The 26,872-nt window shown below is 40.4% G+C and overlaps 1 protein-coding gene and 1 long non-coding RNA gene across 10 annotated transcripts in view; both read right to left on the bottom strand.

Annotated features, from left to right (window-relative positions):
- The window catches only part of LOC132535807 (uncharacterized), a 651,000-nt gene that overhangs the window by 61,428 nt on the left and 562,700 nt on the right, over positions 1–26,872 (bottom strand). The window lies entirely within an intron of this gene.
- The window catches only part of ENOX2 (ecto-NOX disulfide-thiol exchanger 2), a 385,476-nt gene that overhangs the window by 24,897 nt on the left and 333,707 nt on the right, over positions 1–26,872 (bottom strand). For all 9 annotated transcript variants that reach the window (XM_060183083.1, XM_060183076.1, XM_060183079.1 and 6 more), the window contains 2 exons: positions 26,633–26,739; positions 15,383–15,497 (listed from right to left, as the gene is read on the bottom strand). In XM_060183083.1, the coding sequence (XP_060039066.1) occupies positions 15,383–15,497; positions 26,633–26,739 (222 nt within the window). The remainder of the gene's footprint in view (positions 1–15,382; positions 15,498–26,632; positions 26,740–26,872) is intronic.

Here is a 26,872-nt window from a genome sequence, read left to right as displayed (position 1 = left end):
GGGGGTAACGCAAAGACTTGCAGAGATCGCCACGGAAATACCCGTCCGTGAGACGCATCTGGAGGAGAGTGTTCACAGCAGCTGAGGTAAGCAAAACCATGGGACATGAATTTAGCAAACAAGATTTATTCATTAAAGGACTCAAGGAGTCACTCAAGACACGAAGAAATAGGGTTAAAAAAAAAAGAATTAAAGAAGTTTTTAGATTATATTAAAAATATTTGTCCCTGGTCCCCCCAGGAAGGCACTATAGATGAGAAGCGTTGGAGGAGAATTGTTGTCTTAACGATCACTATCAGTCTTTTGGTCCTGAACGTGTACCTGTTTCTGCCTTTTGTTACTGGAATTTAATTAATGATATCTTAAAAATCTATAAAAACCACCCTGGTATTAAAAACCTTATTACAGAGGGTGAAAAGGTCCTCTGGCAACTTTCTAGTCCGCCGTCCAGGACAAAGTCCCCATCCCCATGCCCTTCTGTGATTATTGATCTTGATCCCCCAGTACCCAGTCAAAATAAAAGCCTCCCAGCACCCATTGAAAGTAAAAGCCCTGTTCCCCTCCCACTGCACTTACTAAAGTTCCCTTCATTGACCCTCCTATTGCTAATTCACATGAGAATGAAACCCAGCATTCTTTCCCTCGCCTCTATCCAGTTTTACAAAACCTCCAATAGACCCCATTCACCAGAGCAGTAAAAACAACCAAATGCCTATGAATAAACCTAATGAGGGAAGTGAAAGACCTGCATATTGAAAATGATGCATCATTAACCAAGGAGATAGAAAAACAAAAAGAAGGAAAGAAAAAGAAATAGAATACATCCTGTGCTCATGAATTGGAAGAATAAACATCATCAAAATGACTACTCTATCCAGAGACATATACAGATTTAATGCAATTATTATCAATTCCCACCAAATTTCTTTAAGAGAACAGAATGGCCATTCACCATAGTAGCAAAACCAACCAAATGTCTAGAGATAAACCTAACAAAGAAAGTGAAAAACCTATACTAGAAACTAAGAGACACTTCTCAAAGAAATAGAAACTGATGCAAAAAACAGAAATATATCCTATGCTCATAGATTGAAATAATTTTTATTTATTTATTTATTACCTTTTGTGGCCCTTGTTTTATTGTTGTAGTTATGATTGTTGTCGTTGTTGCTGGATAGGACAGAGAGAAATGGAGAGAGGAGGGGAAGATAGAGATGGGGAGAGAAAGATAGACACCTGCAGACCTGCTTTACCGCTTGTGAAGCGACCCCTCTGCAGGTGGGGAGCTGGGGGCTCAAACCGGGATCCTTACACTGGTAGAGTGAAAGAATTAACATCATCAAAATGATTATTCTAACCAGAGATATATACATATTTGGTGCACTCAATATGAAGGTCCCACCAAATTTCTTCAAGAGAGTAGAACAAAAGATATAAAAGTTTATCTGGAGACACAAAATACCCAGGATAACCAAAGCAACCCTGATAGAAAAGAGCAAGACTGGAAGCATTATTTTTCCTGACCACAAAGCATACTGTGTATTTTGGTTATCAGTCCTCTGTCTGATGTATAACACATAGATTTTCTCCCACTCTGTGTGTGTGTGGGGGGTTGCCTCTTTGTTATAGTGGTGATTCCCTTTGTCATGCAGAAGCTTTTCGGTGTCATGTAAGCCCACAAAAATAAGTCTATTTTTGCTTTTGTTTTCCTTGCAATTGGAATTGAATTAGTGAAGACACTGCAAAAACTTATATGGAAGAGAGTTCTGCCTGTTTCCCTCTAAGTATATGGCGGTTTCTAGCCTAACTTCTAAATCTTTGATCCATTAACTTTGAGTTAACTTTGATCCATTAACTTTGAGTTAACTTTTGTATGTGATGAAAGGAGATAGGAGAAAGAGAAAGAAGCAGACATCACTCTGGTACATGTGCTGCTGTGGACTGAATTCAGGACCTCATGCTTGAGAGTCCAATGCCTTATCTACCGTGCCTCCTCCCAGACCACAGAATGTCATATATTTAAAAAGACAGAAACAGCAACTGTTGGAGAGGCTGTAAGGGGAAAGGGACTCTCCTATATTACTGGTAGGAATGTAAACTGGTCCAACTACAGTTGGAGATTAATCAGAACTCTAGAAATGAACTTACCTTACGATCCAGCAACCGTCTCCTAGGGATTTACTCAGGAAGAACAAAACACCTATCTGAAAAGACCTATGTACACCGGTCTTCATAGCAGCACATTTTGTAGTCCAAGCTTGGAAGCAACCCAGATGCCCAATGACAGATGAATGGCTAAAAAGTTGTGGTAAATATATGTGATGGAGTACTATACAGCTGTTAAAATGTCAAGGTCATCTCTTTTGAAATATTGTGGTTAGCACTTGAAGGCATCATGTTGAGTGAGACAAACCAGAAAGAGAAATACCAATACTAAATGCTTTCACTAATCAGTTGACCTTAAGAACAAAGGACAGTAAGGCAGGGAATTAGGTGAGATTTGGAGTTGGTGTGGTACATTGGACCAAAGCAAAGGACTCTGAGGAAGGAGGGAAAGAGACAGGATGAAGGGACATTGATGTCATGTTGTGTCTCCTAGACATGTCTCCTAGACATGTCATGTTGTGTCTCCTAGACATCAAAGAGATGAGAATCTGAGGAGAGGGAGGGAGAGACAGAGCGAGAGAGAGAGATTGAGATAGAAATATGAAGATGAGTTTATCTGGAACTTGAAAATACTTACAATTTAAAAAATAATTATGAGAAAAAATGACAAGAATAGATGAATCCCTCTTACTGACCTCAAAACATGTTACAGCACCATTGTAATCAAAACTGCTTGGTAGTAGAACCAAAATATACAGACCTGTAGAATAGAATTTAAAGTACAGAAATAAGTCCCTATACCTATGTAACCTACTTTTTGGAAAGGGGTCTAGGACACTAAGTGGAGAAAGGAGAGTTTATTCAACAGATAGTGTTGGGAAAAGTTGGTTGAAATATGAAGAATGAAACTGGACTGACACATTTCACAATATATAAAAGTAAGTTGCAAATGGATCAGTGAATTGGATGTTAAATCAGATACTATTAAATACTCAGAGGAAAACATACTGACTCTTATAGCAGTTTTATTTGCAATTGTGAAAGCTTGGAAGCAACCCAAGTATACCAAGCTCTGATAGATCCAGACAACAGAATATTATTGAGTGCTACAAAGAAATGGGAAAGTTGAATAGTAATAGTAGTCATATAAATCACTATTTAATTAATATGAGAGGGGAGAACTGATTGAATGTATCAAACTTTTTAATGCACAGACTGAGTATTTTTAATACATAGGCTGAGTCTTTGATATGTTGACTCTCTTAAAAACTTAGACCAGGGAGAACAGAAGCAACTGGTGGCACAGCTACATGCAAATAATGTCAAAGGACAAAAATTATGGTGATGTTGTGTATGATACAGCAAATCCTAACAAAGGGATATTTCAAAGTTACCCCAATTGCCAAATAATGTGATTATTGAAATAACTATCTACTGCCTTCTTAAACCCTAAGACAGCAGGAACCTCCCACTTCCTCTAGAGAGCCTATACTTCTCCCAGTCCTGGAACCTCTAGGGTGGGGCTCACTTTCCTGCATGCTTCTCTCAATTCATACCAAATGATACTACATCTGCCATTCCCAACCTAATCAACACAATGAGTACCACCTCAGCATGTTTTACTTCAGACTGTGTCCAGAGATGTCAGACATGGAATGTCAAACTTTCAGCCTCATGACTCCGGTGAGACCTTTCCTTTCATAGGATTCTCTAATTCCATTCCAGGTGGTTCACTTCCTAACAAAAGCCCCAAACCTAGATATAGACCAGGTCCTGTGAGATAGAGCATATGTTCACAGGTATTCATAAATTAGGGCAAAATATATACCTGAAAGCAAAAGTACATAATAGTTCCACAGTGAGTCAGTATAAAGTTCCTAATGAAATAGTGTCTACTTAGACTTAGATACCCTACTCACCTACTTTGTATTATTCTTCCCTCACGCACTCCAAAGCTAACCATATCAAAGCAAGGACTGCAAAAGCTGAAAAAGGGCAAGTGACTGGCATACTTTAATGATGACTCTTTCATCACTATTAGGCCACTGCATCAGCTGGGGCCCTATGCGGGAAGTCCTGAGATTCCCAAACAGATATGATGGGCCTAGACCTCAAATAAATCCCTCTATCCATTGTTACTGGTCATCTCTATCAGGAACGACAAAACAGACCCCTTTGTGGACCCCCATAGGACCTTGCCCTCAACTTGGATCAGCAATGGTAGAGAATGTTCCATTTAAGGATGGACAACATACTCTAGGCTACACCTGAGGAAGATGTGTCAATATTGGGGCAGCTTGGAATGTTCCTACTCATGACCACAGAATGTGAGCTCAGATCTACAGGGATGCAGAGGTCACATAGGCTTCTAAGCTGAATATGGGCCCCAGATCACATCAAATTGATGGGGATTACAGTCAACAATATTTATACCCCCTTCCCATATGAGGGAGCTATTCTCTTCCCTGATCCAGCTTTCTGGCCCTTTTTCCAGCCATGACATCATTTCCCCAGACAATAAATTGGATCCACCTGCATTTCATATTTTAGGCTCAGGGGGAAAAAGAAAAAGAAAAAGAAAAACTAACTAGTGTAGCCACAAGCCCCTTGGAATATAACTAAATGTGCCTACTCTCTATCTACAAAACAATGAGCCTCCCCCCAATTCCTCATCTGCACTATTCCAGCCTTTAGGTTCATGATTAGTCAACTATTTTTTCTGGCTTTATATGTTAACTCTCTTTTCAGCCACCAGGTTCCAGATGCCAACCAGACTTCCCTGGACAAACGACCCCACCAATGTGTCCTGGAGCTCTGCTTCCCCAGAGCCCTGCCCCACTAGAGAAAGAGAGACAGGCTGGGAGTATGGATCAAACTGTCAACGCCCATATTCAGTGGGAAAGCAATTACAGAAGCCAGACCTTCCACCTTCTGCATCCCACAATGACCTTGGGTCCATACTCCCAGAGGGTTACAAAATAGGAAAGCTATCAGGGGAGGGGATGGGATACGGAGATCTGGTGGTGGGAATTGTGTGGAGTCGTACCCCTCTTATCCTACGGTTTTGTCAATGTTTCCTTTTTTAAATATATATATAAAAGAAAACCACATTTTAAGGCTGAAAATATCTCCTATTCCTAAAAGGAAGTTGCCTCTATAGAGGTGCTAGGTTTCATTCAAACCCTTAGTTTTTCTTAAACCAATTAGGTGCCAAAGTGACTCAGCTGTTTAGTGAAAGCTGAGAATGGCAACATAATAGGTAGGTTTCTGGGGTAGGAATTATATTTTAGTGGTGAGACAGACTCTCAGAATTCACACTTGTTTTGGTGGAAGGTCATGCAATTATTCTAATATAACAATTATCAACAGCATCTTAGTTGTAAAATTGTCAAAAGAATTTTGGCATGGCACATTGATTTTGTATTATTACTAACTGAATTTATTTATTTATGTTTACCACCAGGGTTATCACTGAAGCTCTGTGCTTGCATGATTCCACTGATCCAAGCTTACTTTCTTTTTTAAGGTAGAGGATGACAGAGAAAGAAGGAGAGAGAGAGAGAGAGAGGAGAGGGGAGGAGAGAGAGAGAGGATACCACAGCACTGTTCCACCACTTGTGAGGCCTCTTTTATTCAGTTGTTCCCATGTGTTGGCCAGGAGCTAAATCTGGGTCTCTATACACAGTTAATTGTCCAATCTAATGGGTGAGTGATCTCCTAAGTCCCTTATTACTGAATTAAATCCCCATTGTAATCACACAAATGCTGTGACTTTGAACAGAAAGCTCTTATGCAGAGATCTGGATTTCCTTCTTTTCTTTTCTTTCTTTCTTTCTTTCTTTCTTTCTTTCTTTCTTTCTTTCTTTCTTTCACCACGTGCCATTTTTATTCAAAGGAAACAGGAGAAGATAAGAATCTCTGAACCTGGTTTATAAGCCATGAGCCGCAGGGAACTCACAAATTTTCTGTATACACAGCCCCGAGTAGTTTTCTTTCTCCCTTCCTTCCTTTCCTTCCTCCTTCCTTCCTTCCTTCCTTCCTTCCTTCCTTCCTTTCTCTTTCTTTCTTCCTTCCTTCCTTTCTTTTTACTGATTTAATTTTGAATAAGAGGGGTACAATTCCACACATCTCCCACCACCAGAGTTCTGCACCCCAACCCCTTTATTGGAAGCTTTTCTATTCTTTATCCTTCTGGGAGTATGGACCCAGAGATCCGATTTTGAGAATTCCAAATACTGTCTATCTGGCTACTTCTCCCAGTAGCTAAGATACTTGTCAGTGTTCCTAACAATCACAACATCAAATGAAAAAGGTGAAAATGAAGATGACAGAATGCAAGAAATAGTATGGGAAAGGGGACTTTAACTATCTGTCCAAACAGGGAAAGAAGTATTGGATTCACTTGCACGCTCAGTGCCAAGGATAGCATCCCGACCTAGAGTTTGACTGAGCAGCACAGAGGTTACTCTGTAAATCAAATGACTGCCATAGATGGACAATTATTTATTTCTGCTTTGGTTTGCATGTTTGTCCTCTGGCATGCCAAATGGTTCAATACAAAAACAATGATATTTCAGCTTTCTCCTTCTGCCTTTTCTTGAAGTGCAGGTCAGTAATTACATTAATGTCTGACAAATTATGTAGAGTGCTACAAATGAGAGGAATCTAGCCTGCAGCTTAAATGTGAAAATATTTCCCTCCGAGAAAGTGAGAAGGAAAGAATTCTTTTTCTTTTTTTCCTGGGTGGGTGGAGAGAGGCCATGCTGATGAGTGGAGAAAGATACCTGACCCTTCAGGGAGCAGATAATAATCTCTGTTGGGATCTGTCGCCAAGCAAATGAAAATGTGATCTCCCATAATGCTGTTGAGGAGACCTCACTTAGAAAGTGGATTTCACAGTCTGTAAAATGAGGGCTTTTAGTCATTTTAATGAGGACACCATGTTTTAACTTTCACAGACTTAATATTAATTGGGCCCATTTCTGAAGTTGGGAGTTTTTTGTACATGGCTAGAACATTGAAAAGTTCACAGTTACCCTTTAATAATCTGTTTTGAGTAGGTGAATCCATCAGTCTTGATACGAAAGAGCATGGTACAGTGCCCTAATTCCTATCCTGCCATCATTAACTCTCAGGTTCTCCTTTTAGACTATTTCCTATGTGGGGAAAAATGTTTTTCCTTATGGGGTTTGCTCCTCAGATCTAAAGGCAACCAGCTCATCTTGAAAATATGAGAGGATAAAGACAGCTGTGAACTCCTACGTGTGGAGAAGCCACTCAAAGCAAAATCCCAAACATGTTTCTTTAACAACAACAGATCTAAAAAAGGATGTAGCGCCATTGAAAACATTACCTACATTTCTCAGTTTTCCACATTAATACTAACCTCTGCCATCATGTTCCAGGACCTGAATACTTGCTCCCTACCCCAGAGTCTTTTACTTGGTACATCAACTCAAGTCCACGTTCTGTTTTGCATTTTCCCTTCTGTTCTTGTTTTTCAACTTCTGTCTATGAGTGGGATCATCTCATATTCATCCTTCTCTTTCTGGCTTATCTCATTTAACATGATCCCTTCAAGCTCCATCCAAGATGAGGTGGAGAAGGTGAATTCACCATTTTTTATAGCTGAGTAGTATTCCATTGTGTATATAGACCACAACTTACTCAGCCATTCATCTGTTGTTGGACACCTGGGTTGATTCCAGAGTTTGGCTATTACAAATTGTGGGGCTATGACACACACTTTTTTTTTTTGATGGGCATGTTTGGTCTCTTAGGATATATCCCCAGGAGAGGAATTACAGGGTTATACGGTAGGTCCACTTGTAGCCTTCAGAGAGTTCTCCAGACTGCTCTCCACAGGGGTTGGACCAACATACATTCCCACCAGCAGTGCAGGAGAATTCCTTTGTCCCCACAACCCCTCAGCATTTGTTGCTGCTACTGTTTCCTGCATAAAACTCTTATAGGAAGCTATAAGGGTAGGCAGTGCTGGTTCAAACAGGCTCAGGGTGGCTCTTACTGGTGAACCTCTCACTGATGTCTTCATGATCACCTCTCATGTTTCAAAGGAAGAGGGTTTTTCCTCTCTCTAAAGCAAATTCACTTGGATTGGTATCACTTCTCATTATTGTCCAGAATTCCAGTTTTATAAACACTTCAAAGTACTCTTTCATTCTCTAGCATCTTCAACCTCATACTGTCCATGGTCTCTTACTATTTTATCAAACATAAAAAATTTAAATGTGGGAGTCAGGCTGTAGCACAGCGGGTTAAGCGCAGATGGCGCAAAGCACAAGGACTGGCATAAGGATCCCGGTTCGAGCCCCGGCTCCCCACCTGCAGGGGAATTGCTTCACAGGCGGTGAAGCAGGTCTGCAGGTGTCTATCTTTCTCTCCTCCTCTCTGTCTTCCCCTCCTCTCTCCATTTCTCTCTGTCCTATCCAACAATGACAACAATAATAACTACAACAATAAAACAACAAGGGCAACAAAGGGAATAAATAAATAAAATAAATATTAAAATAAATAAATAAAATTTAAAAAAATTAAATGTATTGCTAATTCTAGTCACCAGGTACAAAGGAGTAGTTTTTTATTTTTATTTTTAAAATTTAATTTGTTGATTTATTTTAAAAAGGAGACATTAACAATACCCTAGGACAGGAGGGGGTACAACTCCACACAATTCCCATCACCAGATCTCTATATCCCATCCCCTCCCCTGATAGCTTTCCCATTCTCTATCCCTCTGGGAGTATGGACCCAGGGTCATTGTGGGTTGCAGAAGGTGGAAGGTTTAGCTTCTGTAATTGCTTCCCCGCTGAACATGGGCGTTGACTGGTCGATCTATACTCCGAGCCTGCCTCTCTCTTTCCCTAGTGGGGTGGGGCTCTGGGTAAAGGAGTAGTTTTATTTGTTTTTGAAGTAACCTTAGTTTTTAAGACTGTGTTTCGGAAGTACAATTTCCCACCATGTGTTACCATATCTCTTTCCTCCATTAGAGTGCCAATATCCGTGTACTGTATGTAGTCCACCAACCCTTTTACAACATGAAAACCCACACTCCTACTCTCAGAATTCCCATGATGATCCCAGTCCCAGGCTAAAGATCTAGTTACCATATACTTTGTCTCTATTTGCTTTGGCTCGCACCCAACTTCTCGACCTGTAGACTTTTCCTATCCCCCCACCCCCGCCTTAGGCACTTAATACTGTATGTATGTGCTCTACTGCCCCATCCATCCATACTAAGGTTTATCTTGGCATTGATGATATTCCCTAAAATTGACCCATCTTTCCCACTCAATCCTTTATCCTCCCCCACACCCCACACCCCATCCTTACTTATTCCCTTTTCTGAGCCCTGTTTCTCTTCTTTCTTCAAGATGCTTTCTTATTTGTCCTTCTTTCACTCAAATCAATTCATCTTTCAAAGTCTTGATAAATTTCCACTGTCTGTAAGTGCTCTGGCCCACACTAATATCTCTCGAACTTGCTTTATTTCTAATCAGTACCTCTCAGTTTAACACTGAGTGGTGTTTCTTACATTTCATGCTACTTACACATATCACATTTTTATTTCTATCAGCTTACAGGACATAGTGCTTGTTAACTGACCAAACTTTTTTGTTGTTGTTGTTAACAGGGCTATCACTAGGGCTTGGTGCCTGTATAGTGAATCTACCACTCCTGGTGGCCAATTTTTTCCTGTCCTTCTTTTTTATCATTTTACTGGGGTGGTGGTGGTAATGCTTTATAGTACAGTTCTTGACACATGGGTACAATTTCTCATCTCTCCATTTTTGGATAGAGACAGAGAGAAATTGAGAGGGATGGGAGAGATATAGAGGAAGAAGGAGAAGGGGGAGAGAGAAACGGCTGCAACACTGTTTCGCCAGTGAAGTTTCCCCCTGTAAGTGGGGACTCATGGCTTGAAATGGCATCCCTGCATACTATAAGAAATCTAAAAATTTACAGGTAAGCCAACGATTCCTAATATACCAAACCTGAAAACCACTGTTCTAAGTTGAGGAAAGTAGAAGACAGAGGGTGAGCCAGAAGAGCTATTCTTATGTAAATACACCTGGGTATGGTGTATTTTCCACTATAGCTAACAATGCAATGAGACAGATCCACATTATGATTTGCTTTGATATAACTTTCCCTCTTCAACATATAACTCTGAATATAGCAGTTTTTTCTTATATAACAAGAGCGTGTCCAGTACTTTGTCTATCACAAAGATGGGCTGGCTAGTAAAGAATCACTTGAGTAGAGATTTTGTGGCACTCCAAGGAAAGTAACTGAAACTATTAGGCTGATTTTAAGAGATACTTTTCCTTGGAGGTAAGATTCAACCAGAAATGTCCTACTGGACCTTCAATTTTTGGTTTGGCTGGTAGCAGGGAGAGAGAGAGAGAGAGAGAGAGAGAGAGAGAGAGAGAGAGAGAGAGAGAGAGAACCAACTCTGAGATCTAGTACCTTAAGCTTTTAACTGGAACCAAGAATAACTAAAACATGTATCTCATTTTGATGAAAACTGAGAACCTACTCAGTGGCTCCCAATAAGCAAGATTTCTGCAGTTGAGTACTAGAGAAGATAACAAAATTAGATACGATCCAGAGGAAGAAAAATGCACAAAAGTCCTTGAATTAAAATGAATTGAAACCTTCTGGGAGAAAAGCTATTTGGTAAGCTCCATTAAGTCTATTGTAGATAGCTTTATTTGACAAAGCAGCATCCTGGCATGTGGAACAGGAGAGAAAATAGCTATAAGATGATCTGTCAGGGAGTTTCCAGTCTCTAAACGAATAAGATTCTGTGCAGTAGCCAATACAGCTTTTAACTCAAAAGAGATACAGAAGCAAAATGGAATTATATAACCCTAGTAACTGCATTCAATCTGTATCTCCCATACACCCCTCTCCTCCCCCAACAACTCCTCAAACTCAGCAATTTATCAAGCAGATGTTCAAACTCACAGTCACATTTCAGGTTAAAACTGGATTAATACTGTAGATGATACTGTAAAAACTGAGGTGGAGATCATCTTACAAGTAAAAGATTAATCAACTATAAAATATCTGGTTAAACACTTAAATAATTTCAATAGCTTGATTGTTATTAGGCCCATTTTGTTTATTTTGGTCATGAGCTTATAGTGTGTTTGCAGTAATTAGTTCACACTTGTGAAAATGTTAACTATTCACTAGTTGCAAAGGGTTTGTTTATTCAGGATAGATAAGTGCTAAGGTATAACATGGCAAAAAAAAAAAAAGGGAGGAAATTCAGCTAACAACTGCCCTTTTTAAGTCTGACTTGGTATTTTTCTTTCCTCAAGAATTTTTGTGGGTGGTTGTGTGGGAGTTTCCATTCCTGGGGTGAATATTCTCAGACTACCAGTGACTGTTGAGTTTGTCATTTCAGTATGCAAGTACCAAGAATAAGAAAATTTTATTTGCATTACAATCAATTTGTTCTAATCCTCATTGGAGAGTTTTTAACATATATACTCTACCAGGTGCACCATTGCCTGCCTCAACCCATTAGAGAGTTTTTATAATGTACTTCTTGTAAGTGTGGAAGTCAAAGTCAAAGCTCAGTAATGAAGTTCTTCCTATGTTGACATAGATAAGAGTTCAGGGCTAGAATTATGTCTAGATTTAGGACTAGAATTAGGTCTACTGCTTTTTAAAAATCTATTTTATTTTAATGTTTTAATTTTATTTTTATATTTGTATTAGTAATTCAGTATTGATTTACAAAATCACCTGTCACCAGGGGTGTAATTCCACACCGTTCCCACCACCAGAGTTCTGAATCTCAAGTCCCTCCATTGCAAACCACCGTAGGTCTCCCAAGGTTGCAGACATGGGTTAACTGTCAACTCTACAACTTTCTGTCTACATTTGTACATCATTGCCCCCTCTTTCTTCCAGGTCCAGTCCTCTCTGGACCTGACCTGCGCATCTCTCAGATAAGTGAAGACAATTTGGCTACCTATGTACTATGGCCTTCTCTTCTGCTTGTGAAGAGATCTCCAAAGGCCTCTGCCCTTTCTTAATGATACTGTTTCGCTGTTTCTGGAACATTTATCTCTGGACCACTCTGTGGTTTCTGCCCAATGCCAGCTCGCAGGAGCCCAACGCCAGCCCACATGAGCCGGCTTTCTGCTGCGTGGCACAGGGCATTGGGCACCAGCTCCCTCCACGCTGCTTGGCCGATATGGCAGGGCCATGGGGCAGGGCCGCAGCAGCCTATCCTGGCTGCCACCCCATGGCACCTTGGCCCGAGCCTTCTACAAGGCTGGCCTGCCCGCCCTCATGCTATGAAGTCTGGACGGATCCTGGACCACCCGAAGACCGCGGGCTCCCTGCCGAAACTGGGCCCCCTGGCCGAGATCTCCAGCTTGGGTCTCTAGCTTGGGTCAGACAAGCTAGAACACGCAGAGATTCATCCAGAGGTCACAACCTACAATTCCTAGAAGTGGAGTTGCCCAAGAGGCCACCGCTGGACAACGCACTCCCAGAACGGCTAAGACAGTATAGATCTAAATTTGTGTTTAAAGTGACATGTCTTTGTAACAAAGGTTTCTCTCCTTGTGTATTAAAGACCATGTTTATGTGTGTGTTTAAAGTTTGGTAAAATTAACTTTGAGGTTAAAAATATAACTTTAAGGCTATATTCTTACCAGACAGAGTTAAATGAAAAAGGTTTTCAATGTAATTCTCATAAAGATAAAATTAACTTACATTTAAAGTCTGAGGTAAAAATTAGTTTAAATATCAATATATTTTAACTAGGTTGGTAAAAAAAAAACCTGCGCACATCTAGGGTGTGTCTCCATCTTGAATGGGTGTAACAAAAGGTTAAAAAGACGTTGTTGATATGTAAAACTCTCAAATTCCTTCTCAATTAGAAACGTTAGATTGTGCTATGGTTATGCTAATAATTCTCATGCCTGAGGCCTTTTTCTTTCTTTGGTTCATGTTTGAATTTCCTCATTTTATTGTTTAAACTTTAAATAGCCTTGGAATCATGCTGGAAGGGACTTCCAATTGTGACAGAGTTATCAATTGTGGTAAACTTCTAACCTGCTACAAGTTTTGTTTCATAAGTAAGTGAATTGCAGCTGTCAAGTTCTCTACAGAAAAGCAGAATTCCGATGGCTGACATTCCCCATCGAGACAGATGTACAACAATTCAGCCCTTGGCAATTCTTCGGTGGACATCTGCTTTGCACTTCTACGGAAGAAGGGCAAACACTAGAAGAAGAACTGGTACACCTCGGACACTTTCCACAAAACTAGCGGCTTCCCATTATGCTGCTGGGTTTCTCAAACATTGACTGCAGCCATGCCTTGGGACTCTAGGCCTCACCCTCCCCCTATGCTAGAAAATGCCCGTCGAGGCAGGTACGCCCCCCAAAGGCAGGAAATGTTTTTTTTAAGCTGATAAAGTTTTGCCCACAGAGGCAAAAAAAGGCCCCCTCAGGCCTTCCCTTGGCAGCACACTGGTTCTTGTTACTCGCTTACATGTTTCTCCATGTTTGTGCCAGTCTTTTTTTTTGAAATTGCCTGTACGATATAGGTTTCTGTTCACCCCACACCCCTGATACTGTGGTCATTTAGTTAAAAAGAAAAGGGGGAATATGTCAGTATTCTTCATATTGGTTTGTTCCCCTTCCCCCCAACTCTGAGAGAATTGGTTTGGCCCTTGCTAGTTTCGCACCCCGCTTTCTCCCCGCCCCCTATGCTAAAGACGTCCAGAGTCCCAGAAGCAGCCGCAGAGAGAGAATGATAGGGAAGCACATGGTGTGGTGATTTGCCCATTCATGAAAAAAGATTAAACTGCAGCTTCTCAGCCCAGCCGTGTGTCCTCTAGTCTCTGTCTCTGTCTACCGCCACGACGCTAGCCTGCCTGCTGGAGCCTCCAAACGTTAACAACACCCTCCAAGCCACACATAACCCTATTACTACATCCAAATATCTCTCCCTTTAATCTTCTCTCTCTGGGACCTGATGGAGCTGGAGTTCAGAGCCCTCTTATCCTCTTCCTCCTACCACTCCTCCCCCTCTGGGAGTGAAAAAAGTAGTTTTTGGGGTGCAGAAGGTAGGAGTCTGGTTTCTGTAACTGCTTCTCTAATGGATTTGGGTGTTGGCAGGTTGATCCATACCCTCTGTTTCTATCTTTCTCTAGAGGGCTAGAGCTCTGAAGAGTTGAGGTTCCAGGACATATTGGTGAGGTCGTCTGCCCAGAGAAGTCAGAGTGGAATTATGGTAGTGTCTGTAACTTGGTGTCTGGAAGGTATGCTGCTTTATTCTCTGTACCTTACCAGCTAGATATTCTAGAATGATTTACCTGTGAAGACTGGTCTTTTGATACTTTTTATCCACTCATAGTAATTCCTCTCTCCAAAATAGTATATTATGAATCTGAAGGTGGTGTACAGTTATATTTAATGGATTTGCCTTATGAGTTTTGATGGAGACCCATACCATGCTATCTTCCTCGGAGTGAGGTCTGGTTACAGTAAGAGCAAAAACCTTTACCTTGACAACTGTTTGCAGACTACTGCTTAGTTTGCCATCCACACACAAGTAACCACAATGGAAGGAACCAGTGATGAAGACAAGCATCTATTATAGCTATTTTCCCTTAGTGCATAAAATCTCTTAGTTTATAAATTCCTCGTTTTATAAAATCTCTTGTACTTTTTAGAGAAATATTTACTTTGTTCAGATGAATTTATCAGAAACTTGAATGATTTCTATCTTGGGAGACCTTCATCCTGAATTATAGAACCAACTCCTCCATTTTCACAGAAAAAAATTATGTGCATTTTTACATTATAATCTTAATCTGTTATTAATTTCAGCATAAGATAAATGTGAGGAAGGGATCTATTTATTCTAAAAGTCTGATTAGTTACCTATTTATATATAAGTTCCTTATAATTTCTACTGTATAACATATTATTAATAAATACAAAGCAGATAGAACAGTGATGTCTAAATCTCCAGGGATTCTAGGGAAAAGTTTACATTCTTTTAGGCACTGTGATGGAAAACGGGTAAATGACGATCATACAAAATCATGTAATCACAGGAGTGATTCAAGGAGTGCATACTTACTGTCTCAAACATGGTTTCTAGTTGGATCTGTTCTGATGGGTATATGGCCATATTTGAATGGGTATTAAAAGGGTTTTAAAATACCATTCTTTCAAGCAAATGTTATTTGAATGAAATAAAGCACAGTTATCTTTACCTGGTTCTTCAGCTTCTTTGGTTTCTGTTGTTTCTTCTATTTCATCATCAGACATTTCCATTTCTTCCTCTCTCCTGATTCCCATTAATTCATCATTATGAATGTTGCGCATTTCCTAAAGTTAAAAGGTATATTTTAAGGTGGGAAAGTCTTGAAAATATTGAACAAATGAATAGAGTGAAGGATAAGATAAAGTAGACACTTTTCAGTATACCCAACTTTAAAGTGCTCTTAAGAAAAGATATAGGATCATACCTGGGGTTCCAAAAAACCCAGTGCTCTGTACCACCATGAGTCACAGTAACAGTGCTCTGGTAGGATAAAGAAGGAAGGAAGGAAGGAAGGAAGGAAGGAAGGAAGCAAAGGGTTTAAAATAGCAATAGTTAGTTATTATTATAACTAAGTTAGTTGGTAGTTTGTTTTCTATGATAATCCAATAGTTATTATCTACACTACTATACTTGACCTCACTTTTGCCCTTTAAAGGTATCTGGAAGTCAGCATATCGTAGATACTGATAGGGCCAAGTGGTTTGTAGACAACTTAGATATTTTTTAAAAAATTATGTATACAGATATATTTTTAAGAGATCCTTGAACAATTTAAGTCCAGTGTCAGAATTTAATCATCTTATAAATCTGAAACATTGGGTACTCAGGCTAAAGAAAATATTTATACTCAGAGCTATGGACTAGGCAGTTAGAGAACTTGAAATATTAAATCTATTTTCCCTCTTGACATGTTACATTAAGTTATTTATGAGATTATAAATTAATAAGATTATAATTTCACACCTTTCCTGCCACTGGAGGTCTGTACCTTTCCCCCTCTCCTGATAATCACTATAGTTTCTCACAATCTTGATATGGTGTGGCTTTTTGTTTGTTTCAAGTTTGTGTTATCAGTTCTCTAAACTCCATATGAGTCAAAACATTTTATAGCTGTCCTTTACCTCCTTACTTATTTCATTAAGCACAATCTTCTCGAGTTCCAATCATTTTATTCCAAGGACACAACAATATCATGTTTTTAAATGCTGTGTAGTCTTTTTTTTTTTTTTTTGGCTCCAGGGTTGTCGCTAGGGCTTGGTGCCAGCACTATGAATCCACTGCTCTCGGAGGGCATTATTTTATTTTATTTTATTTTATTTTATTTTATTTTATTGGATTGTACAGAGAGAAACTGAAAGGGAAGGGGGAGATAGTGAGGAGAGAGAAATACACCTGCAGGCCTGTTTCACTGCTTGTGAAGTGACCCCACTGCAGGTGGGGAGCTGCGGGCTCGAACCAAGATCCTTTTGTGGGCCCTGGTGCTTCATACTATGGATGCTTAACCGAGTGCACCACTGCCCAGCTCCCCTGTGTGGTAATCCACTGAGCATATAACCTACAACTTTTTAATCTAGTCATCTGTCAATGGACATTTTGGTTGCTTCCATATTTTGGCAATTGTGAACAGTGCAGCTATGAACATGGGGTCGTGCCTCAAGTCTGGTGAGATCTTTCCTAACACCTACGTCCACATTAGATGGCACATTATCTAACAAAGTTACAGATTCTAGATACAGGCTAGGGCTTAGGGTACTGGGTACAGGTGTACATGTATCCATAAGCAAGGGGACAGTTATATAACTCAAAGTAAAGGAGCTTAATAGCCCTCCGTGATTAGACTTAGACTTAATAAGCCTGGAATCCTAGTAGAAGTGCCTCAAGAAGGCATCATACATTTTCTAATGGATCAGACTTAGAACAGATTAGGTTGGAAACCTAGCAGAAAGGCCAAAAGAAGACAGAATCCCAAAACCTAATTCAGGTTAGGAGCAACAAATGACACCACTTAAACAACTGGGAGAAAGTCTAAGGTCGTCAACATAAAGAGAGGACTACAAAAGCTGGATAAGGGCAAGAGACTGCCTCATGTAACAATGGTCTTTTTGGTCAATATCATATCACCTCGTCATCTGGAGCTTTAGTCAGGGAATCCTTGGATTCCCACAGAAATATGATGGACTTAGCCCTCTAATGGATCCCTCTCCATCACCACTGGTTACTTCCATCAGGAACATCACCATAAGCCCTCTTGTAGGCCTTCTGAGGACCTTGCCCTCAGCATAAAGCAGCACTGGTAGGGACTGCCCCACTATCTGAAGGGAGTCTGGAGTATCCTGCCCTGCCACTTGAGGAAGACTGGTCCTGAAATGAGTGCAGCCTGCAATACTCCCAGATGTGGCCATTAACTGCAAGCTCAGACCCATGGGGACTCAGAGGTTACACAGGCTCCTGTGCTAAATATATATATATATATAATGTCCTGTGTCAGGTGGATGGGGTAAACAGTTAATTCTATTCATATTTTTTCAAGATTGGGAACTATACTCTGCCCTAATCCAACTTTTTAGACCCTTTCTCTACTCTGACACCATATTCACAGACAATATTTTTGTTCAACTCTATGTTAGCTATCAAACTCAAGCAAAAAGTACACTAGTCGTGGGCCCTTAGGAACATGCCTAGAATAGACTTTCTAGCTTCTTTCCCATCCTAAGATCCCTATTCTCACCTGCTCTGTCCCTACTTCTTGTCTCCTGCTCATTAATCAATTTGTCCCACTTTCTATCTTACTGCCTATCAGCCATCAAGTTGCAGACACTGTCACGATTTCAGGCTAACTTCCCTGGGCAGGTGACCTCATCTCTTCAGGGCCCTACCCCACTAACGAAAGACAGAAAAAGGCTGTTGGTATGGACTGACCTGTGAACGCCCATGTCCAGCAGGGAAGCAATTACAGAAGCCACACCTCCTACCTTCTGCACTCCATAGACATCTTTAGTCCATACTCCCAGTAGGATAAAGAATAAGGAACCCAATGGAGGGGATGGGATATGGCACTATGGGTGGTGGGAACTAGATGGTATTGTATCTTTCTTATCCCACAGTGTTGTCAATCACTATTAAATCACTAATAATAATAATAATTTAAAAAAGAAACAGGATGGGGTATGAATTGACCTGCCAATACCCATGTCCAGTGGAGAAGAAATTACAGAAGCCAGAACTCCCACCTTCTGCATCCCCAAAACAATTTTGATCTATACTCCCAGTGAGAGAGAAGTGATAGGGAGATGACCAGAGGGCTCTGAACTCCAATTCCGTCAAGAACCAGAGAGAGAAAAGGAAAATGGGAGGGACATTTGGATGTAGTACTAAGTGTATGTGTGACTTGGAAAGGAAGAAAAGATGGGACCATAGGAATGGGCAAATATATACAAATATAGACAGATAGCTGTAGATATAATAGTTAACCCTTATCTGCAACCTCAAGAGAACTGCTGTTGTAGCTTCCAGTGGAGGGATTAGAGGTTCAGAACGCTGGTGGTAGTAATAGTGTGGAGTTGTACCCCTGTTATTTTGTAATTTTGTAAGTCAATATTAAATCACTAAATAAAATATAAAAAGGTAAAAAGAAAGAGAGAGGGGGAAGGTGGGAGGGAGAGGGGGAGGGGAAGGAAGGAAGAAAGAAAGAAAATAAAAAGGTGCAGAGGTATATTGAAATAGAAACTATTTAAATAGACAAGACAGACTTCGTATATCTTGTTTTACATATACTTCCATAGAAACAACCATGGAAGATGGTGATTTTTATATCCCTTCCATATTAAAAAGTACTATTGGCCTTTCTCTTAAACTTTATAAGAACTATAAAGTTTATCACTGGGAGAGGGCAAAGGACTTTGGTTGTGGGTGTCCTATGGAAATATACCCTATAATCTTGTGATCTTACAAATCTGTATGAGAAGTCACTAATTTTTTAAAAATATTTATTTTACTTATTTATTCCCTTTTGTTGCCCTTGTTGTTTTATTGTTGTAGTTATTATTGTTGTTGTCGTTGTTGGATAGGACAGAGAGAAATGGAGAGAGGAGGGGAAGACAGAGAGGAGGAGAGAAAGACAGACACCTGCAGACCTGCTTCACCACCTGTGAAGCGATTCCCCTGCAGGTGGGGAGCCGGGGTTCGAACCGGGATCCTTATGTCGGTCCTTGTGCTTTGCGCCACCTGCGCTTAACCCGCTGCGCTACAGGTACCCCACTCCCGAGAAGTCACTAATTTTAAAACAGAAAGAAAGAAAAAGAAAGGAAAAAAAAAAAAAACAAGAGAGAAGTAAATCGGGGGGGGGGGGGGGGGGATGAAGTATGGTTGACCACACTCTCATATCTTCCCCTTGTGTCTTTCTCAACTTTTCCCTAAGGACTCTATCATCATTTATCTTCCCAAATCAACTTCTTTGATTCTCTGCTTTCCACCCTCTTCCTGCTCTCCTTACTCAAAAAAACTCCTTTTCCAGCCTTTCCCCCTTTCTTATTCTTTTCTGTTAGAGACAGAGTGAAATAAGGAGGGATAGAGGAAGAGAGGTGAGATACCTACAACACTGACCCACCATTCTGAAATTTCCCCTTTTCAGGTGGGGATAGGGCATGAACCTGGGTCTGCCTGCATGATAACATGTGCAATCTACAGGGTATGCCACTATCCTGATCTCCTCAGTTAAATGACTTTTTCCCAATAAAACTCTTAATTGAACTTTTGAAGGTTTAGGAGTTACAGAAAAACAAAGAGCTGTCAGGAGTGAGTTTCATGTGAGAGGTCCCAGGTTCCATCAGAGGCAACAGCAACAGTCAGAGGTGAGTGGTGCTCTGGTTAAAAAGACATTTCAAATAGATTTCCCCAAAATCATCTATAAACAGACTTATTAATAACCAATGCTAGAGTTAATCACTAATTTAACTATTACTTCTTTTGAAGTTTCTTTTAGGAGAGAAAATAATTATTTGTATGTCAAGTTTGTACTAAAGATAAATTATATTTTCTCTTAAAAATGAGCTATTCAGTGCTATCACAGTTACTTAAGATGTAATAGAAAATGGAAGTAATAAAAATAAAAAAATACTAACATGGCATCTCTTCTGCTGCAGAGGCATTCCTCAAAATAAGAGGAAAATAATGACATATTTGAGAAAAAATGAACTTTATGGGGCTATGTCAAGAGAGAGATTTGCTCTGTCTTATTCAAACTCACTGCACAGAGAACAATATGGGAACTGTTCATCTCTAAGAACCTATCCTATTTCAGAAGTCTGGGTTTTGGTTATAATCAAAGAGTTGTTACTGGAAAGATGATTATAATGAGGCTTGACACTGGCAGATTTGAATATTGTACAACTTAACTGCACTGGGAAAAGTCATGGCGCTCCTAGATGCCTAACAAAAATGTAGACTGTCAGAGGTTATAAGTAAATACTAATTCTCAATTCACAAACATGTCATCTAACTCTGGGAAAGTTATTGTGCTTCTTAGAAGAGTAACTGTGTTCCTTCTAGGGAAATGTCCCAGGGCAGGAAGATTTGAGAGTTCAGATATGCCCTGTAGCTGCTCAGCATATACAAAAACATCTTTTAACTTCCAATTGGGCAAGAAAGCTTAGTATATTTTTAAAAGTGTAAAAAATTCAATAAGTGGCGTAGCTTATTTAGAGATAAGCCTTTCATATCTTCAAAAAATTCCTAGAAATATAACAGACCTATAGGCAAATTTTGTGTCAGTACCTTGAAACACTTCAGGAACTAGAGTTAGCAGCTCCTTTCACAGATAATGAAGTAAGGATGAGATAATCTAAGAGGAAGCTTACTCTAAGCCATTCTCACTCAGGCAGGCAAAGTGGTAGAAGCTTTGGATCTTCGAACCACCATCTATGTTTCTTAGATACAATGAAGCCAACATGTGAATCATTATTCTATAAATCTCCATATTAAGTCACATGGTTGGGATCAAAAACAAAGAGAATATCAGACTTTAGGGTGCCCTGTTGGTATGCATGAGACCCCTTCTGTTTCATTTGGTTTAAATCCCCCCTGCTTAACACTATTCTATTTACATAACCACTGTTAACAAGTACCACCCTCCCTCCAGGGCATTGTCGGTTCAGTGATAGGATTCTCGCCTAATCTGCCCCCTCTTTGTCACACTCTGATTTTCACCAGTCACTTTTCTCTCCACCCTCTCTATGTCACATCCTGTTTCCACCTTACTTGGCAAGTATATATAAAGACAGCATTGTGAGTTTTACAGTACTGTACTTTGAGTTTAACTTAGCTCGTCTTAGTGCTGCGTCCTGCATGAATAAAGAGATACTGCCTACAGCACAACCATGAGTCCCTGATCGTCTGTTACCCGCCCGTGAAGCCAGCCCGGCGAAAACAACATAACCCGTCGAAAACAACATATGGCGCCCAACGTGGGGCCAGACCTGCGCAACTCCCAGATAAGTGAAGACTTTGCCTACCTATGCACTATGGTCTTCTCTTCTACTTATGAAGAGGTTTGCCAAAGCCTCTACTGTTTCATCATGAGACAGTTACTCTGTCTCTGGAACATTTTGCTCTGGGCCAAACTTTGTTTCCCTGACCGGGAACTTTGGTTTCTTACGACTGGGATCATAGAGCTTGGGAGATGCACTGAGATTTCTCCTTGGACTTTCTGGATTCCCTCTCCCCTGTTTCCTGAGGAAAAGGACTACATTTTGCTCCAGGCCACAGTTTGGTTCTTTATGACTGTGATCGTAGACCTTGGGATATGCATGGGGATTTCCCCTGGAACTTTCTGGACTTCTTCTCGAATGTTTCCTGTGGAGAAGGACTACTCTAATTTGAAGAGCATTCTCCAGTACCCAGGCAGTTCCCAAGTATGGAGACACGTGGTTAGTTCTACTCTCCTGATTGGATTCTTTCTTCAATGGGAAGACACTTTTAAAAATGGGTGCCTGAAGCAATCCAGCAGGAACAGTCAGAAGCACCCTAAATGGAATTTTGAGGAGCTTTTTGTACTAGGACGCCCTCCGCGGATTCTTAATCCTACATGTTGAGATCTTGATAATCTGGTTCAAGTTGCGTTTCATAAGAGAATGATTTGAATGACTGAATTTTTGTTTGACATTGCCTTAAAAAAAAAAAAAAAGCTAGACGCAGCCATGATTTCTAGAGACATCCAGAAACAATCCAAAAAATTGTTTTTTCCCTCCTTTGATTTCTCTTTTACATCTTGATATGAATCTGAAACGTTTAATCCTGAAAACAGTATGAGTTATGGGTGGGGCAGAGAGTGCTATGATTATGTTAATTATTCTCATGCCTGAGGCTTTTAACCGTGGTTCTTCTGTTTACCTTTCCACATTTTATTGAGTTTAAACTGTTTAAACAACCTTAAAATCATACTAGAAAGGACTTCCAATTTTAATGGAGTTATCAATTATAGTAAACTTCTAATCTGCTACAAGTTTTGTTTGACAAGTAAGTGAATTTCAGCTGTCAAAGTCTTCACATGGAAAAGCATCTACTCAAATGAAAATTCCTGGAAATCCATTTGGACCCCTGTTCTCTGACATCGCCCACAAGATGGAATGACTACAACACACCCCCAGAAACCAATGATGAGACCTGGCACGACCTGAAGAAACAGATTCACAGACTCCAAAGATCACTCTCTACAGAAAAGCAGAATTCTGGTGGCCAACATTCCCCATCGAGACAGACGTGCAACATTTCATCCCTTGGCATTTTCTTCTGTGGTCAGCTACTTTGGACTGACACCTCCATCGGACTTACTGGTGCACACTGCTGTGTTTCTCAAAGACTAACTTCAGCCAATTGCCTTGAGACTTTATAGACCATGTCCCCTCGCCTGCAGGCTCTGCCCCAGAGGCAGAAAACTCCCCCTCCTTATTAGGTTATGCCCACAGAGGCATGAAGCGCCCCAAGAGGCAAGAGATGCCCACAGAGGCAGGAATCGCCCTTTGAGGCAAGAGATGCCCCCAGAGGCATGAAGCATTCCCAGAGGCAAGAAATGCCATTTCGCCTGCTAGACCTTGCCCTCTGAGGCAAGAAACGTTCCCCTTGACATCACATTGGTTATTGCTGCTCGCCTATTTTGTTTTCCATGTCTTATGCCAGTTCTTTTGAATACGCCTATACGATATAGGTTTCTGTTCACCCCACAATGGCCATTAGTTAAAAAGAAAGGGGGAATTGTTGGTATGCATGAGACCCCTTCTGTTTCATTTGGTTTAAATCCCCCCTGCTTAACACTATTCTATTTACATAACCACTGTTAACAAGTACCACCCTCCCTCCAGGGCATTGTCGGTTCAGTGATAGGATTCTCGCCTAATCTGCCCCCTCTTTGTCACACTCTGATTTTCACCAGTCACTTTTCTCTCCACCCTCTCTATGTCACATCCTGTTTCCACCTTACTTGGCAAGTATATATAAAGACAGCATTGTGAGTTTTACAGTACTGTACTTTGAGTTTAACTTAGCTCGTCTTAGTGCTGCGTCCTGCATGAATAAAGAAATACTGCCTACAGCTCAACCATGAGTCCCTGATCGTCTGTTACTCGCCCGTGAAGCCAGCCCGGCGAAAACAACATAACCCGTCGAAAACAACAGTGCCCTACTAAAGTGAATTTATGGAGATCATTTAATAATGACAGTACACCTAAATCTTTATCACACAAGTCCTATCATACAGTCTCATAAGGGACAGAAAGGATAGAATATTATTTTCATTTTATGAGACAGGAAATCACGGTCCACAAATGTTAAATGAGTTTCTTAAGACTACAAAGTAGATTATACGAGAGTTCCAAGTGAGAATTCTGAATCTTGAACTGATTCTTCACTAGCTGTGTCAATGTGTACATACCCTGGCATATTGGTATCTCAGTTTCCCCACACGAATACATACCTACTCAGTAGCTCCTACTGAGTGGGTAATGCTTAATGGAAATAATATTATTTTGCCACTGTAAATAACACTGTTCTACAAATTGTCAAAACATATAATCCCATTTAATTCTGTACAGTTGCTTTCATTACTATCTTCAGTATATACTTGAAGGAACAGAGAGTGAGGCTGAATAACTTGCTCCATACCACTCAGCTCTCACAGGTCTTAGTTGAGATATGGACTCATGTCGGATTCCAAATCCAGTGTTCTTTATGCTATAGAATATTTATAACGAGACACACAAAGGAGGTCTCAAAACTTTACATCAGGCTCAACCTGACGCTGTTAACTGGCTACGGAAGAAGGGCAAACGCTAGAAGAAGAAGAAGGCAAAACATAAAGCCCTTCAATGGTGTTCAATTGTCAAGGAATTTTGATAACCTGCATGAATGGATAGTATATAACTACCAGAGTAGCAAAGAGGACTCGGAAACAAAGTTGGAAAGATTGCTGCATATATAGATCAAACCTTCCAGGGTTGGCTAAGGAAGCTAGAATCAGGAACGTATGTAACAAAAGCAGGTCAGCGAAAACAAATCTCCCTACTTGGTTTGTAAGCTTAGAATCAGAATGGAAACTGAGGCCCATCAGACATATTCTAGTATTATGTTAAAAATGTCAAAGCAGGGAGTCGGGCGGTAGCGCAGTGGGTTAAGTGCACGTGGTGCAAAGCATAAGGACTAGCAAGGATCCGGGTTCGAGCCCCTGGCTCCCCACCTGCAGGGGAGTCGCTTCACAGGCGGTGAAGCAGGTCTGCAGGTGTCTGTCTTTCTCTCCCCATCTGTTTTCCCCTCCTCTCTCCATTTCTCTCTGTCCTAATCAACAACAACGACATCAATAATAACAACAACAATAAAACAACAAGGGCAACAAAAGGGAATAAATAAATAAATACTTTTTAAAATGTCAAAGCAAAGGACTCTGGGGGAGGAGGGAGAGGGATGGGATGAACAACAGTGGGGTCTAGATGTATGATGGGGGAGGGGGCTCTAGGTTGGGGAGGTAGAGTGTCTCCCAGATACCTAGACATTTATTATGGGTTGTGCCTATGTGTCAGTGTACTGTACTGTAACCACTGATCCTCTGAGAAATTTTTTAAAAAAGACACTTGAGCACAAGTAGAGAGGCAACTTAAGGCAGATTAACTTGAAATCAGAGTCCTCTGATTATTTGTTTTCAAAGTAAAAATAATTCATATATTTTTCATTAATTATTTAATAATGTTACAAAATTATAAGATTACAAGGCTATATCATCTTCCAGACAATGCCTTAACCCACCTGCATGTTAGCTGTTGGGCTCAGACAAAAATCAGCAAAGTTATGGGCTCCTTGGAATATACCTAAAATAAACCTACTAGCCTTTTCCAAAATGGAGACCCCCAAATCTCATCTGCTGTATTCTTACCTTTAGATTCCTGATTATTAAACAATTTCTCCTGCTTTATATCTTAACGCCTTTTCAGTCACCAACTTGCAGATGCTACCATGATGCCAACCTGACTTCCATGGGCAGATGACTCCACCAATGTACCTTGAAACCCCACCTCTCTAGAGCCCTGCTCCACTAAGGAAAGATAGAAACAGGCTGGGAGTATAGATCAACCTATCAATTCCCCTGTCTGGTGGAGAAGCAAATACAGACCCTAGACCTTCCACCTTCTGTACCCCATAATGATCCTAGGTCCTGCTTCCAGAGAGATAAAGAACAGGAAATCTTCCAATGGAAGGGATGGGATATGGAAATCTGAAGTTGGGATTTGTGTGGAATGGTACCACTCTTGTTCTAAGGTCTTGTATATCATTATTAAATCAATTAAAAAAAAACAACAATGCAAACATCGATTAAAAAAACACCTGTTTTTCACATTAAGGTTTGTATTATTCCCATGGGAAAAAAGATTACAAGGCTATAGCTCTGCATCACATCCGCCAATTTTTAAAGGCACCATCTCTAAAGATGGTTGAATGGGCTTTATAAAAGCAGCACAGAAATTTTCAAGCTCTAACGTAATGCTAGACAGCTTCTAACCTCAGTTGTCAAGACACTCTAATAAATGGAAGACAGCCCCAATATTATTAAAGGTAGATGAACAGGTCAGTAATTATTGTCGTACTCAAGACTTGCTAGCTTAGAGAAGTGAACTTATAACTATCCCAGCTATAGTTTCACTACAAAGGTATCTAGCCAGCAGAAAGCATTCAGGACAACGGATGCACATTTATTAGCCTTTTGGCAGCAGGGGGCTTGGAAGCAGTGATGACTTAGAGAATACATCTTTGTGTTTCATTAGGACTTTGTTGTGACCATGGGAGCTTAGCACTATTTAATTCTGGCTAAACTCCAAATCAATAACTTGTTAAAGAAAGAAACTGTCCCCCTGAGGGACCACCAAAGGAAAAAGTCACCAACCTCAGCTTGCTTGCACCAAACGCTGATGTTTTTACGCTGGGCTTTTGTGAAGTGGTCCCATGCCTTCTGTTTTGAGGCAGAATGGTACACGGCTACTATCTGCTCAACTGTGGCATCAGATTGGCAGTCGACAGTCAAAACAGTATCATCCAGAGAAGGCAAAAGAGAGGAGAAACAAAATAAGAGAAACATCAGGTTCTTGTTATGAAGCTACTTTGTGTATTGGGGCAGTGTGATTTT

This window comes from Erinaceus europaeus, chromosome X (assembly GCF_950295315.1).
Source record: "Erinaceus europaeus chromosome X, mEriEur2.1, whole genome shotgun sequence".
In the NCBI taxonomy this organism is placed as follows: domain Eukaryota; kingdom Metazoa; phylum Chordata; class Mammalia; order Eulipotyphla; family Erinaceidae; genus Erinaceus; species Erinaceus europaeus.
This window is presented reverse-complemented; position numbering and strand designations above follow the sequence as displayed.